General features: G+C 46.3%; 1 protein-coding gene across 1 annotated transcript in view; it reads left to right on the top strand.

Moving 5' to 3' along the window:
- vwde (von Willebrand factor D and EGF domains) overlaps positions 1–17357 on the top strand; it is a 374620-nt gene that overhangs the window by 314265 nt on the left and 42998 nt on the right. Inside the window, exons 22-23 of the mRNA XM_085988385.1 lie at positions 9087–9641; positions 14307–14402. Of these exons, the coding sequence (XP_085844511.1) occupies positions 9087–9641; positions 14307–14402 (651 nt within the window). The remainder of the gene's footprint in view (positions 1–9086; positions 9642–14306; positions 14403–17357) is intronic.

The following is a 17357-nucleotide window of genomic DNA, read 5'->3' as shown; positions in this document are numbered from 1 at the left end:
GATGTAAGAACATAAGAAATAGGAGCAGGAGTAGGCCATACGGCCCCTCGGGCCTGCTCCGCCATTCAATAGGACCATGGCTGATCTGAATCTAGACTCACGTCCACTTCCCTGCCCTCTCCCCGTAACCCCTAATTCCCTTATCTGCTAGGAAAATGTTTATCTCCATTTTAAATGTATTTAATGTTGCAGCTTCCACAGCTCTTTGGGGTAGCAAATTCCATAGATTTACTACCCTCTGAGTGAAGAAGTTTCTCCTCATCTCAGTTTTGAAAGGGCAGCCCCTTATTCTAAGATTATGCCCCCTAGTTCTTATCTCACCCATCAGTGGAAACATCCTCACCGCATCCACCCGATCAAGCCCCCTCACAATCTTATATGTTTCGATAAGATCACCTCTCATTCTTCTGAACTCCAATGAGTAGAGTCCCAACCTACTGAACCTTGTGATGAGACCATATGGAGCTTGTGAGTGAGAATAGATTTGGGAGATTAGGGATCAGGAATAGTTGTGGATATGTAAGGAAGCTTGAGTGGCCACATACATCTTGGCGATATGCCTCCTGCTCTGCCTGTGGCCACAGCGTCTGCCACTCAACTCCCGATTACCGCTAGCACTGCCCCCTCAAGTGGAGTGACGTCATGGAGCTGTGTTTCCCCTCCCCCAGGTCAGGTCCTGCTGCCACCTGTTATGTGTTATCTTGTCCTGGAAGAGAAAGATTGATGATTGTGAATGAGTGTATTGGCAGGTGTGTGTGTGATGCCTCACAAGGTTGAATAGCTGTGAGATGGTCTGAGGTGTGAGTATTGAATGTCAGTGTATAGTAAGATGGTGGATGTGGTGTATTGAAGTTGTGATGCTGGTGCAGTTATTGAGAAGTGTGTTTGTGCGATGGGATCTTACCTTGACCACTCGTGTCAAATCATTAAATTTCTTGTGGGACTGGAGCCATGTCCTAGAGGCAGTGATCTTGGCTGTGACCTCCTCAGTGATCACCTCCCACATCCGCTGCATTAGTTGCCTCTGTGGCCTCATGCCCCAACGTGCCCCCCTCCCCCCCCCCCCCCCCCCCCCGTGGGTACAGGTCATCCCTCCTCAGCTGTACGTCTTCAACCTGGACGCGCAGTGCCTCCTCTGAGAACCTGTGAGGCCCTCTCCCTCGGTCCCTGAGCCATCCTGAGAAGTGCCGTTGTCCTGCTCCTTCAGTTTAATTGTCAGCCAGTGCACTCCAGACCTTCAGTGGTAGTGCGTGCGTGGAGGCTATAAATACCGCTCCCGGAAATTGCTACTAATCTGTGCTTCAGTGCTAAACCTGCAGGACTCCGTTTTAGTGCGTGGGAAGGAGTGATAGGTCCTGCCCTGTAAAAATACCTTTCCTGTGTCTTGTTTTGCACACTTTGTACAAAAATAATAAATTGCAGGACAACAGAGTATTACAATTTAAACTCTTTTAATGAAGCATCAGGTCTGTAAACTTTCATATAGCACCGTGTGGACAAGATGGAGACAGGACCCCCTGGGTCTTCTAAACAAATAACAGTCCTTACAGATGCCTGCAGGCCAATGACAACTCAGCATGTGATCACATGTGAATATAATAGGTATTCCTTACAGATGCCTGCGGGCCAATGATAAATCAATATGCAAATATTACATCCTGCTCCACACTTCAAAAATTAAAATTGATGGCTAATCCTTGGAGGTCCAGATCACCATCCTGGCATGAACTCCCAGGTGGTTCCCACATCTACCCCTGGGTTGGCCAGTTCATCTAGGCCATTGATGTTCAGAGTCCCCGTGCCCCCTTGACGTGATGGCCATGTTTGGCGTACGCAGAGGTTTCACCTCCAACAAGCCATCCTGGAACCTTTGACTTGAGGCTGGAAACCATGGCCTAGAAATTCATTGTAGCCACTTTTGGGGCGGTAAAGTCGGGCGGCCGCTAAAGTTTGCGCCCGCTGCCAAATCGAGGCCACTTCTCCGATATTCATTAGCTTCGCCCTAAGAGTTTGCTCGAGCGCTAAAACTGGCGCTGCACGCCTCTCTTTAGGTGCTAAGCTGGCGGGCCGGGGCGCTAAACCGGAAGTTGGGCGCAGGGCAGGTGCGGCGAGCTGCTGATTGACGGCAGACACTCTGGCTCCGGTGAGCTCTTAAAGGGGGAGGGTGGATTTGTTTTTTTGAAAGGCCGACACTGGTGTATTTGTGGTTTTGGGGAGGGTTTCTCTCCATCAGTTTGTTATGTGTTCCCGGCACACCAGTCCTCCTCCTCCTCCTCCTCCTCCTCCCAGCCAGCCAGCCAGCCAGCCGTACCATTTCTAGTACAGGAGGGCCCTTTAATTTGCGCTCCCCGCGGCCCGCTTCGGCTGTGTACCGTTCCACTTCACGGTCGTTAGGGCCGCCCGGCGCACAATGGGCCAGCGCGAGTGAAGTTCCGGTTCGGGGCGCACAAAGGGCGTTGCACTAGTAAATGACGTCATGATCTGCGCGCGCAGCAGGGCGCGTGCTAAGACTTTGCGCCGGCGCTAAATGTGTACTGAAGTTGGGGCGAGGCGCAGATCGCGCTGCGCCCGGGCGCTAAGCGCCTAGCGCTCGAGATCTACTCCTCCTAAGGCGCTAACGGCTGGCGCGCCCAACTGAATTTCTAGGCCCATATGTGCTGGGTCCTAGCCTATAATCCAGCCATTCCTGCATACTCCTGCCAAAGTTGTGACAGGATTAGGCTGGAACAGCCATAGATTTTTGAGGCATTTGCTTTGTACAGATTCTGGCATCAGCCTAACATATCACATTTTCCTACATTACAACAGTGACCACACTCAAAAGTTCTTCCTTGTCTATAAAGCACAAAGGCACGTCCTGAGGACGTGACAGGCACTATATAAATGCAAGTTCCTTCTTTCTTTACAATATATGAATAAAATACATTACTTGAGTATGGATCTAGACAGGATTCTGCACAGAAAATACTATTTAAATTGATGTAGTCATAAGTAATTCAATCTAATCTGATTAGGATCAAAAGGACAAAAGCAAAATACTGTGGATGCTGGAAATCTGAAATAAAAACAAAAAATGCTGGAAATACTCAGCAGCTCAGGCAGCATCTGTGGAGAGAGAAACAGAGTTAACGTTTCAGACCTTTCATCAGAACTTCCATCAGGATCAAAATGACCCTATTTGCTGTTAGCAGGAGTACTCCTTCAGGCTCCACAAAACCCCCCCACTCGAGAATGAAAGCACCGAACCCCCACTAACCCCCTGCCGCCTTCCCCCCCGTACCTACCTTTTTCCAAGCCTGGAGGCAGGCGGGCTGCCGATATTGTCGTGACCCCGAGCCAATGGACTGCCCAGGGGTGCTTGTTTCCATTTCCACCTGTCGGCTCTATGTTAATGAGGCCCAGCCCTCATAGTGCTGGTAGGAGGCCCGATCTATCATCATTACTGCATTATAATGAAACCAACAGTTTTTATGGCTGAGGCCTAGAAATTGCTCAGCTTGTGGTAAAAATGTGTTGTTGCTTATGTTACTTGACCATTGTGGCACACAAGTTCTAACATGAGATTTTGTTCAACTTAAATCTTGGTAGCACTGATAGCTCTTTCAAGGAGCCGGTACAGGCACAATGGTCCTCCTTCTGTTCTGTATGATTCTATGATTCAGGTAGCCAGTTGAATCACAGTTGTAATAGTGCAGCACAGCTGCTTCTTAAGCAGCAGACTAGTACTTGCCTGCTTTAAGTCGAGAAGGTTGCTTATTCCCAACCATGTGAAAAATCTTATGCGCAAATGAAGCATAACGCAGTCAGCTAGAGAAAGATGTGATTTGATGATACTGCTGTCAAAGTTGTAATGGAGGGTGTAATGCAGCACATCATTTATGCCAGTAATGGGCATCTCCTCAGAAGCACTGGGCTCTTGAGGCATGGAAGGATATAACTGAGACAGTCAACACAGTGGAAAGAAGCTAGGAAGAATATGCCTGTCCTTAGGAGAAGGAGAAGGTAATCCATTATTCTTGATATGAATGATTTACTATGTCATGTATATGGGCATTAAAAGCAAGCAGTGGGAGAAACAAAAAGTTATGATGGGTTAAGCACTGGCCTTTTAGTTTTGGGAGTTGAGTTCAAATTCATCCTAAATTGAGGGGGGGGGGGAAATTCGGTTGATTAGGGCGCTAACGGGGCGCAAAACAACTAGCGCCTTGGCACGGCGATGTTTGCGCCGCTCGCGAAATTGACCAGACATTTTGCGGCAGCGCTAAACACTACCGCCACGAACTCCTGCGCCCGCAGATTGTGGCATCAGTCGAGCGTGCAACGCCCCGGTAGCGCCCCGGACCAGATATTGAGTGGTGCCCCCTGACTTTCCGCCTGCCGCTAGCAACGACAGGTAGAGGGGAACATTTTGCAGTTGGGAAGGGACTGGGGGAGCGCTATTTAAAGGCGGTCGCTTCCTGCCTTTTTTTGTTGGCGACATTTTTGCACCACGCATTCTGAGAGAGAGAGAGACTTCTGGAGAGATTCAACGCTGTGTGAAGGAGTTTTGGGTACTGAGCAGCACTTTGCAGGTTCATTTTGATTTGACCGTCCTTGCATCAATTTAGAAGAGACTATGGGGGCTGCACTCTGAGTTCTTTCCCTGGGTCTCTCCATTGTTCTTTCCAGCAGAATTGATGTACAGGTCTCTCCAGGCCGAGATTCAAGGCTGCAATGAGCAGGGTGTGGCTGGAGAGTAAGAGCGACCCTCCCCTTTAAGAACTGGCCGGCGCCAGTGTGTCTGTGTTCCATTGTTAACTGACATCACATGAGCTTCGCCAACGCTCTGAGGTAGTGCCTCGCTCCTCGGCGTTAGCACCTTAAGAGAGATGTGTAGCGCCTGATTTAGCGGTCCAATCACCTCCAGGGGCGATAGAAGCCAAGTTTGCAGTCAGAGGCGATAATTAGCGCCAGGCGCTAAACTTTGCGCCTGGCCGATAATTACGCCCCAAACGGGGCGATGCCGAATTTCTCCCCCATGGTCTCTTCTGCTGGCTGTAAGAGTCTCAATCCAGTACCTAGTGGAAATGGGCCTAGAACACGAATTGGCAAAGTTATTAGCAACTCACAAAAGTGAATACATAAACAGCAATTCCCACAGAATATACTGACCTTGTCATCATGACCTGCAATGTATTACTACTGCAGCTAGCAAGGTGAAGGGAATTGTCTTGAACCATGCATGATGGCATAAACTGTGTGCAGCATACTTACATTACCACAGTACTATGCATTCAAATTCACTGTACAGGAAACTTTGTGCTATCCGGAGGTGAGCTATCCGGCAATCTGGAGCCACCGGCAAAAATCAGCAGCCATTTTTTATTCTTTTTGTTTGTTTTTTTTGCTTTGTTTGAACAGTCAAGCTGTGCAAGGTCTGTAGCTATAGCAACAGCTTCAGCTACAGAGCTTTAGGGCCACACCCAAGTGTTTAGAAGCTGTTGCTAAGCAACAGTGTTTGTTGTCAAATACGGAGATAAGAATCTCCGTATCTCTCAACATTAACTCTGGAGAGTACGGAAGTTTTGAGGCAACGGCAGCAGCTCGGTCCCGTGGGTGCCGGTTAGCACAAAGTTTCCTGTATAACCAACATTCTATAAATGTTTAAGCAAGTGTTAACCCATGTAAAATGAATGGGTTAATGACCTCCGTTAAAGTAGCAGTAAGTGGAATTTGATATGGCCCCAATAAACATTTTGACAATAACATTGTTCACTGTAATTTCCAGGCTTATGACATGTTCTACTCAGAGTGTGCACTTAAAAATCTTGCTGTAGGCTGGCTCCACAGATAACTCATGGAGCAGTTTGTTGAAATTCAGGCAATGAGCTTTTGAGGCTTTAAATAGATTACATTATCATGGTACTCTTGGCTCTTGGCTCTTAGATATTGTCAAGTGCTTGTTTTTTAGCTGCTGGCCAGAGGAGGGCAGCTTCATACAATAAAGGAACTCTTCATGAAGTGACTTCTGCTCCAAAGCAGATGTATGTATATTTATCATAGATCTACACACTGGTATATTTAGGAAAACCTTCACTATTATTCATATGTTTAAAAAAGAAACACAATTTCAAATAAAGGCAACTTTGTGTGGGCACTTCCAAATCAACATTTTCAACATTAACTAATAGAATTGACCTGTAAAAGGGTGAGGAATTTTAATCTTGTTAATATATTTATTGTTTTCTTGCATTCCTCTTTCATGCCATCCATCACCCTTAGTCATGAAGGGGGTCAAGCACTCTGATTCCCCTTCAACAAGCCTAAATATTTCTCACATACATAGCAAAAGAATTCCTCTAACTGTTGTGAAACAATATAATCAATATAAGTGTTGTGAAATGTGGAAAAAGATTTATATTTAGAAAGACTAAGGCCGATTTTCTTTATAGGCGGACATCAGATGAGCAGCGCCGCCCACCCAATGTCCTCAGCAAAAGGCCTAAGCCATTTTGATGGTATAGGCACATTTGCACCTGATTGGTGAGCGCTAAACCAGAAAGGGGGGGAAATCAGCTGCTCCTCCGCCAAGCCAAGTTGAAGCTCAAAGGTAGCGGAAGGCAACTGCGGGAGGGGGGCACAGATGAACCAGCAGTGGGTGGAAATATTTTAGTGGGGCTATACAAAAACACTTAAAAAAAACAGAAACTTGCAGTTTTTCTGAGCATCTTACATTGGCCCATTTAAAGACCACTGGCTAGGCTGCTCTATGCTTAGTATCAATGGACAGAGCATATGTAGTGCAAGTTCTGTCCATTAATACCTGAAAATTGCATTGGGGTCTTTTAGGACTCTGATGTGTATACTGCTATAGGACCCTGATGTGTATACTGTTATAGGACCCTGATGTGTATACTGCTATAGGACCCTGATGTGTATACTGCTATAGGACCCTGATGTGTATACTGTTATAGGACCCTGATGTGTATACTGTTATAGGACCCTGATGTGTATACTGTTATAGGACCCTGATGTGTATACTGTTATAGGACCCTGATGTGTATACTGCTATAGGACCCTGATGTGTCTACTGCTATAGGACCCTGATGTGTATACTGCTATAGGACCCTGATGTGTATACTGCTATAGGACCCTGATGTGTATACTGCTATAGGACCCTGATGTGTATACTGCTATAGGACCCTGATGTGTATACTGCTATAGGACCCTGATGTGTCTACTGCTATAGGACCCTGATGTGTATACTGCTATAGGACCCTGATGTGTATACTGCTATAGGACCCTGATGTGTATACTGCTATAGGACCCTGATGTGTATACTGCTATAGGACCCTGATGTGTATACTGCTATAGGACCCTGATGTGTATACTGCTATAGGACCCTGATGTGTATACTGCTATAGGACCCTAATGTGTATACTGCTATAGGACCCTGATGTGTATACTGCTATAGGACCCTGATGTGTATACTGCTATAGGACCCTGATGTGTATACTGCTATAGGACACTGATGTGTGTACTGTTATAGGACCCTGATGTGTATACTGCTATAGGACCCTGATGTGTATACTGTTATGAGGCACCCATCAGAAATAGGATGGTGCTCTAGCCGCCAATTTCAAGGACCAGTTGAAAATGACAACATGCCGATTGGGAACAGGACAGTAATCTCAGCACCACAATTTTCGCGTGATACCACTCTGTTCCTGCCTGGCAGAAGCAATGAAAATCGACCTCACTCTTTCCCTTTAATTGTGCAGTCACTGGAGTTTAATTGCAAGTACAGTAAAACTCTGTTCAAGATTTGTTTTCATCACATATCTACTAAGCTTAGTGCAGATTGAGAATTCACAATCCAACATTCCTAATGTCTCTCTGGAGATGATGTGCTTGTATGAGCAATGTTACTGTTTAATTTTATGGATCTGTGTGCTCACTCATAAGGCTGTTAAAAATAAAATAAAAATATTTTCCACAGTTAAGTATCTGCTTATAGGAGGACTGCAATTAATGTTCTAAACATGTAACAAATTGAATGTTTCACAGACTTTTACTTTGAATTACTTAGAATCTCACAACATAAAGTTTGAAATGTGTACTACATCAGAAGTAATCATTTATACAGACAGTTTAAGTTATATGGGAGTGATTACAAAGCTGCAATCACATTGAGGGGTTCAGATGATTTCATAAATAGTGACAGCAATTCATAATTATCTGAATCCCAAAATAAGGCTGTAGTTACACTGCCACGATACAAGTTTTGGATCCACATCACCATGGAAGTGGTAATATAGCTTGAGTCAGGTTGGAGGTCTGAATCAAGGATAATTGCAGCTTGGTTCAAACCCCACATTCTATTTATCACCAAGATCACTTACTTCTGGCTCTACAATATTGGCCGTCTCCACCCTACCTCATGCTGCCAAACATTTTTGGCGCCTTTATGCTCTGAGTAATTACTCCTAAGTGTAAAAATCAACTTATGACATGAGTTACATCTTGCCCTAAATTCCCTGGCCGGTCCTGTAACGGGTGGAACCTCTTCCAGTCCATTACAAGGCTATTCACACCATGGGGGCTGAACCAGGTGCGGGAACCCTCCACACTCTGAGTTTGTGCAAGAGATTAGACATAATAACTTCAAGATGGGCATAGGTTGGCTCCATCAGGGGGTCCAGGCCAGGGGAGCAGCCTGGAGGCTCAGAGAAAGGTGCAGCTTTGTTTTTGTAAAAACTTGGATTGGCCTCATTGCTGAGTGGGGTCTTGGGGGTAGTGGGGTGGGGGGGGGGTGGTTGCAGGGGAGGATCCTGGGCATCACACCACCCCTGGCCATTGGCAAGCAGCCGACGGGTTTTCCAGCCTCATGGGGAAAATATACAGCAGAAACATGTCCCGAGTGGTGCAGGTGCCCTCTGGCCCATGCAAAGGAGGTGCCTTCCTGCTGCCCCACAAACTCCAGTGTAACTACCAGGATTGCGATCTCTGCATTGTTGGGGCCTATGTATGTTTTTAAATGTTAGATGACAGCAGTCTTCACTGAAAAAGTTTGAAATTATAATTAACAAAATTATGATGTTCTATAGGTCCTCAGAAACCCGGGGTTACCAGATCAACAGCAAGAGTCACTGCTGCAACTACTACACCTACTGTGACAATGACAACTGTCAGGAAGCCACATGCCCATCATTGGACTATGGTATATCAGTCCACTGACAATAGTTCTACAGACCGTCATCCCCTCATCCCATCCAGGCAACTTATACCTGGAAAAACTTCAGTTGTGCAGAATAGAGCTGCCACATTCTTAGAAAACAGTAAAGGGACAAGAGGGAGCAGTACAGAAGACGTGGCAAGTGATAATGCAGTGAGAGATAGCATGAAAGGAGAAAGAGGTGTTCCAAAAACATTTGGTCCGTCACTGACTCAGAGAACGCCTTCAATAAAATCACGGCCTCCCAGTGTGGCTGTGACTTCAGAAGGCCTTTATACAGAGGATGAACAAACGCCTGAGCCAAAGATAGTTACATGTGCAGACACACCTTGTTTCTCAGGAGTTCCTTGTGAACCAACTCATTATGGAAGCTTCAAATGTGGACGGTGCCCCTTTGGCTATTTTGGCAATGGAGTTACATGTAAAGGTATTGTATTATATCAGTGCTGCTATAGTCATGGCTGAGTCATTTCTTGCATATTTGGAAACAAAATGAGAGAGGCAAACACTCAACACAAAAGAGAGTAAACCTATAATAAAGTGTGCAGAACCATATATAATTTTAGAATGTTAGAAAACATCCTACTTTGATATATAAAATGTTTATTATTTGAGTACAATTTCAATTGCATTTAGCACAAGCTGCTTCTAGAGACTAGTATGAGCGAAAATGGGCTCTTATTAAGTAGGGAGGCAGAAAGGACTCTGGAGGAAGAATTTGAGAGGGTTGTCACCCCGCTGAGAAATAGAGAGCTGGCGGTGGTAAAGGAAGAAGTTAGGGGAAGCAAAGAGGGACAAGCTAGAGCAGAAACATCCAGAGCAAATTACTTTCCAACAATCTTAAAACACAGGTTTCCTGTGGGAGGATCATGACTCTGGGTAGGGCCATTAAATCATAGAATAGTACAACGCAGAAAGGGGCATTCGGCCCACCGAGTCTGTGCCGGCTCTTTCAAAGAGCAATCCAGTTAGTCCCACTCCCCCGCTCTTTCCCCATATCACTACAATTTTTTCTCCTTCCAAGTATTTATCCAATTTCCTTTTGAAAGCTACTATTGAATCTGTATCCACCACCATATCAGACAGTGCATTCAAAATCCTAACCACTCATTGCGTAAAAAAGTTTTCCCTCATATCGCCGCTGGTTCTTCTGCCAATCACCTTAAATCTGTACCCTCTGGTTATCGACCCTTCAGCCATTGAAAACATTTTCTCTTTATTTACTCTATCTAAACCCTTCATGATTTTAAACACCTCTAACAAATTTCCTCTTAGCCTCCTCGCTCTAGGGAGAACAGCCCCAGCTTCACCAGTCTATCCACGTAATTGTTATCTCGCATCCCTGGATACATTCTAATAAATCTCTTCTGTACCCTCTCCAAAGCCTTCACATCCTTCCTGAAGTGTGGTGCCCAGAATTGGACACAATGGGCTGGATTTTGTCAAAGGAAAGCTTTTGGAGGCGGGACTGTTGCTCGCCGGCTTTCAATCCCGCCTCTATCAGCATCTGGCCAACCAGCGGGATTTTCCCCTGATTGACCTTGTTAAGCCCGCCCAGCGGGCTCAGCAGGCCAATTAGGGGGAAGTCACTGACAGAACACATCAACGCCTGATGTGCCATCTGTTAAGATTTCTTGAAAGAAGAAATGTCAGCGTTTGACAGCTCTGTGAAGCTGTCAAACACTGACATTCTGTGTAGTTTGATGAGTCCTTGTGTTCAGGACTCATCAAATCTTTCAACTTTGCAGAAATCACCTGGCTGTTGGTTTGGAGGATCCAACAGCCAGTCTGTGATATCTACAATGAAGATGTCAGAACTCCGGATCCACAGCGGCTGAAGGCTGTAGGCAGAAACAAAGGTAAGTGAACATTTTATAACACTTAACACTCACCTTACATACTTAACCACTCGACACTTGCACCCATCACTCACCTCTACATCTCACTTTCAGACCCCTCCGACCTCCGCAGACCTCCTTCTCATCTCCTGCACCCTGGCGAGGTTCTCCGAGGTCGGGAAGCCTGCACTTCGGAGCTAAAAATAGGGATAATCCTTTTTTATGCCTGTTAACCACCTGTTAACAGGCAGGTAATAGGATTTAATCCCTTTCCCGCCTCGAGGAGATGGGACCCAGGGCAGGACGGCTTCCCACTTCCTGGCAAAAGGACATGGGGGCGGGTTTGCCAGCCGCCCCCAAATCCTGCAACATTACCGGCAGTCCCGCCTCCATACCCGCCTCCTCGGGGCTGACAAAATCCAGCCCAATACTCCAGCTGGGGCCGAAAAGTTAAGGTACATGTATTGCAATGCTCAGAGTAGGTGAACTAAACTGAAGAATTTGTAAGCAATTATTTCATAGAAAGATATAGATTTAATAGCACTAACAGAAAAATGGGCTACAAACTGGGAGTGGAAAATAAACATATCGGGGTGGTTTGATCCGCTTAGGTACTATTCCATTCCCTTTCAAAATTGCTGTCATCATCCCTCCTCAAAAAACCCACCCTTAACTCCTAGGTCCTTTGCAAACAACCACCGTATCTGCAACCTCCGTTTCCTTTCCAAAGTCCTTGAACATGTTGTCACATCACAAATTCGTGCCCATCTTTCCCACAATTCAGTTTGAATCTCTCCAGTCAGGTTTCCACCCCGACCACAGTACTGAAGCGGTCCTAATCAAAGTCACTAATTACATCTTTTTGTGACTGTGACCGTGGTGCACTATCCGTCCTCCTCCTTCCCGACCTCCCTACAGCCTTTGATATGGACAACACCACCATCCTTTTCCAACACCTCTCCTCCATTGTCCAGCTCAGTGGGACTGTTCTTGCGTAGTTCCCCATTTTAGCTATCCAATCATAGCTAGAGCATCTCTGGTAATGGCTTCTCTTTGCCCACTCTCACAAGTTACCTCTGATGTCCCCCAAGAATCTATCCTTGGCCCTCTTCTCTTCCTCATCTACATGCTGCCCCTTGGCAACATCATCCAAAGTCATGACGTCAGGTTCCACCTATACACTGCTGACATCCAATTCTACCTCTCCACCATCTCTCTTGACAGCTCCATAGCCTCGGTCATGGATAAGCCACAATTTCCTGAAGTCAAATATTTGGAACCCTGAAGCTATCGTCCTCAGTCCCCGCCACAAACTCCATACCTTCGCCACTGATTCCACCCCACTCCCCAGCCACTGGTGCAGGTTGAAGCCGACTGTTTGCAATCGTGGCATCCTATTTGACCCCGAGCTGAGCTTCGAACCCCATATCCTCTCTGTCACAAAGACCACCTATTTTCATCTCTAACATCACCTGTCTCCATCCCTGCCTTAGCCCACCTGCTGCTGAAACCCTCACCCACGCCTTTGTCACCTCCAGATCAGGCTATTCCAATGTTACCCTGGCCGGCCCCCCTTCCTCCACCTGCCATAAACTTTAGCTCCTCTAACGCTCTGGCTCGTATCCTAACCCACACCAAGTCACGCTCACCTGTCACGCCTGTGTTTCCTGACCTACATTCGCTCCCATTCTCCCAACATCCCCATTTAAAATTCTCGTCCTAATGATCAAATTCTCTCATGGCCTTAACCCTCCCTATCTCTTGGACCTCCTCCATCCCTACAACCCTCTGAGTACTTTGTGTTCTCTGGCCTCTTTTGCATCCCCCGCCCCCCTCCCTTCACCCCATCATTGCCAGTCATGGCTTCAGTTGTCTAGGCTCTAAGCTCTGGAAATCCCTTCTTAAACCTCTTTGCCTCTCTACCCCTCTCTTGAAAATCCTCCCTAAAACCTACCTATTTGACCAAGATTTTAGTGATCCCTCCTAATATCACCTTATATGGCTCGGTTTTAATTTTGGTCTGAAATTATAAATTAAAAATAGGCTATGACCGACCCCAGCCATGCACGTAATGTTATTAAACACTTCCAGGTCAGGTATAGTGGAGTTAGATGGAGAGTACAGCTCCCTCAGTTTTGCCCCAGCTGTTTGCTCAAGCCCAAACCTGAGGACGGGAACCCATTCTACTCCAATATGACATTTTTCCATTTCCCACCCCAGCCATCCTGTGACCTTTCTGAATGAGATTGTCCATTTGGTGCCAATTAAGAGACAGTTTATGTTGAGAGTTTTTGTCAACTAGGAAAAGAGTTGAAACTGCTCAAACTTATTTCACATAGCTAGCAGTGAGAGGATATTTTATCCCAACAGTTTGAGCCAGTTTTGAACTCAAATCCCAAAGGCCATGTCTAACCCTCTGCGTGACCCAGAGCCCGACATTTTATTTTTAACCATGATTTCTTCAGTCAGTTTCTATAAATGGCATAGCAGGTGAGGAATAACTTCTGGCAGAGAGATATCAGAGGTAACAACAGCCGTTTTTTTTCTACCAGCAAGCATTTATATCATTATATGCCAGTTTGTAAAATCATCTTTAAAGCCCCGTCTCTTTTGATTCAACAATATGCCTTAAACCCAATCTCAGAAAAGCACCTGTGAACTTTTACATTTTACACACCAGTTATCCTTATGATCTCTCTAAGAGACTTGCTGAATTAATGCCAATTATTTCCAAACTTGGATAGTTTTTCACCCACTAGTAACTAGATTGGGCTGACAACTTCATTTCATATAAAACCTTTATAACTTGGGGTATGGTAGTATAGTGGTTATGTTACTGGACTAGTAAGCCAGAGGTCTGGAAACTTACTCCATCCAAAGGATGTGAGTTCACAATCCTGTCATGACAGTTTGAGAATTTTAATTCAGTTTCAAAAATCTGGAATAAAAAAAACTGATTCAGTAAAAGCTGTCAGATTGTCATAAAGACCCAACTGGTTCACTAATGTCCTTTAGGGAAGGCAACCTGCTCTCCTTACCTGATCTGACCTTGCCAGTAATGCCCACATCCCGAAAAAAATTTTTAAGTTGTCAAAGAAAAGTGACTTGAGTTCATCTTTTTGAGCTGGATTAGGTGAAAGGATGGTGTGGTATCTTAATATGCTACTCAGTCTCACAGATTCTGCTTCTTTAACTATGATAATCACATAATTCAGTATTGAATGCCATTAAGTTTTTTTTTAATACTTTCATAGCAATGTGCAGATACGCATGCGGTAGGAATATGGAATGTTCGGCACCAAATACTTGCCGCTGTAAGCCTGGTTATACTGGATACAATTGCCAAACTGGTAAGTATAGAGCTAACATATGGATATTGTAAAAAATGCTCTTAGCTCCTTTTGCCACCTCACAATATGGATTAAATCCCTTTTTGCCAAAAATGTTGTCATGAATAGAGAGCAAAAAGTGCCTTGTTTATTGGTGCTGAATTGTTCAATAAAATAATCAATAGGAGGAATTTCACCCCATAGATTTTATTAAAAACTCTTGATGTAGCAATAAGTTCTTGGTGATAAGAAGTTGTGTTTTGGGTATGTTTGATAATTAACGTTTTAATCAAGCTATTTCTTAAAATCTATTAAAATTGTATCTTTACTATCTGTTTTTCAATTAGAGAACCAGACATAGAAATTACATTGAATGCTTAAAAACTGAAAGATATATTCCACCCTCATCAGAACATGGTGCTTGGTTATTGAGCCTTTTGCATAGCTCATTGAGGAAAATGCCTTATTGAATATCCCATATAGTTATAGAACAATAGGTGCTGAAAATCCACAGGGGGAAAGGAAGGCCAAGATGTGCCTGCCTGCAAACACCACTCAGACCCAGACCAAATTCACTTGGGCTGGGGCAGGTCCTTTGATTTAAATGCATTCAGCGGGCATGGGGCATATCTGGGCCACCCTGCATTCTTGCCAAAGAGGCAGGAAAGTCCAGTCACAAAGTTTGAGGCCACGGGGTGGGTGATCGCCAGGCTCACACCCCTCCCTTGCCTCCCCCTCCCCCGCCCCGCCCCAGAAGAAACATGTACAAATGGGCTGCTTTAAAACATCCAGAAAGAGATTCGATGGCCAAATAGCGGCCAGGACAACAAAAACAACTTGCATTTAAATAGTGCCTTTAGCATGGTTAAATGCCCCAAGGCACTTCACAGGAGTGTTATCAAATAATATTTGACACCGAGCCACATAGGACCCCCAGCGAGTACCCATATGCCCCAGTGAGGCCTGAATTATGCCTGGCCTGAGTACCAGTATGGAAGAACTCCTAATGTAAGGAGTCCGCGACCCTCCTTATGACAATGGCCTTGCAAGTGGTGGGTGGAGTCTACACCCTCATAAGGCCACCTGGTAGGTTCACCACTAGGTCGGGACCAGCATAACCGGGCCACGGACTAGTTTCTGGCTGTTCCAGCATAATGCTGCTGAAGGTACAGCAACAGGAAACCAAAACAGCTACTGGTTTTCAGGACCATAAACTTATAAGTGAATTAATGATTGAAATTAAAACTTTATAGGCAAAGCGCAGTGTGAAGATAATTGTGCTGTGCTGGAACTATGTGCACTCTTTAGATTTTCCTTTGCAAGTCCATCTGATGTAGGTTAGAGGAGGAAAAGGGTGTGAAATAAGGCAATGAGGTCTACCACCATTTCAGCTCCTCGACTTGACCAGCGGGGGGTGGGTGGGTTCAACATACACTGTTCAGCATCTTGCTAGATTATACTCATCATGGCACTAATAGTAATTAATCTATTATTTTACTTTTCATATATAACTTTGCTGATGGTTTGGCAAATATAGGGCTAGATTTTCAGTTGCTTGCGCCAGCAGTTAGCGCCTTAAGAGAAGTGATTTCCGGGCGCTATGCGTGTAGCGCCCGGGCGCAGCGCAGTTTGCGCCCCGCCCCAAATTAAGCTGCCCGTTAGCGCCGGCGCAAAGTTTAGCGCCCGCCCGGATGCGCGCGCAGAAAATGACGTCACATCCTCGTGCAACGCCCTTTGGCCGCCCCGATTGCAAACTTCAGTCGGACCGCCCCATTGTGCGGCGGGCGGCCGGAGCGTTTGGAAAAAGGAACGCAACACAACCAGCGCGGGCCCCGGGGGGCGCTAATTAAAGGGAACGTCCTCTCCAGTATAAAGGCCATCCTTTTTTCAGAAAACAGTCTTGTGCAACGCATTTCTGGAGACACAACAAGGAGGATAGCTAACTGGTTTCAAGCAGCAAGAGCCAGGTATTTTTGGACTCAGGCAACAGCGCTGCAAGTGGCCATTTGGAAATTAGAGTGTTTGCCAGGATTTGATGGGGGTTGCATGGGGTGCCAACGCGGAGCTGCAGCTCCATGTCCGTAGGGCTCGCAGACGCATTGTGAGAGGGGCAGCCCTGGCTAGAGGCAGAGGGGGCTACAGGCGTCGGCCACGTAGGCCTTACCCAGTCAGGCTATACCGCCAGCAGCGCTCCTACCTAAACATGAGTGCCGCGCGATGTGTTAAAAGGCTCCGATTCCGAAAGGGGGTGATTGCAGAGATCTGCCACCTGCTTCGCCGAGATCTGCGGCCAAAGCTCAGGTGCAGGACGTCTCTGTCGGTGGAAGTGAAGGTGACGGTGGCATTGAACTTCTATGCCACCGGCTCCTTCCAATACGCTGCTGGGGACATAGCAAACATCTCCCAGTACGGCGCGCATCGCTGCATCCGCCAGGTGACCGAAGCACTGTTCAGAAGGAGAAGCCAATTCATCTCCTTCCCCATGGCCCTGGAGAGCCAGCATCAGCGCGCATTGGGATTTTCCAGACTCGGGGAATTCCCCTTGGTGCAGGGCGCCATTGACTGTACGCATGTGGCTTTGCGGGCCCCTCTGGAGCATGGCGAGCAGTATCGCAACAGGAAGGGCTACCATTCTCTGAATGTGCAGCTGGTCTGTGACCACAAGCAGCGCATCATGGCAGTCAATGCCAGCTTCCCAGGCAGCAGCCACGATGCCTTTATCCTGCGGCAGAGTACTGTGCATGACATGTTCCAGGCACAGCCTCCCCCAAGAGGATGGCTACTCGGGGACAAAGGCTATCCTTTGTGCACCTGGCTCATGACCCCGCTCCGTGCGCCCAGGACCGCTGCTGAAGAGGCCTACAACGAGAGCCATCAAACCACCCGCAACATCATCGAGCTAACTATTGGGGTCCTCAAGCAGCGGTTCCGCTGCCTTGATCGCTCCGGAGGAGCTCTCCAGTATTCGCCGGACCG

Source organism: Somniosus microcephalus, chromosome 5 (genome assembly GCF_052327205.1).
Source record: "Somniosus microcephalus isolate GS21.2 chromosome 5, FLI_Smic_1.0, whole genome shotgun sequence".
In the NCBI taxonomy this organism is placed as follows: domain Eukaryota; kingdom Metazoa; phylum Chordata; class Chondrichthyes; order Squaliformes; family Somniosidae; genus Somniosus; species Somniosus microcephalus.
This window is presented reverse-complemented; position numbering and strand designations above follow the sequence as displayed.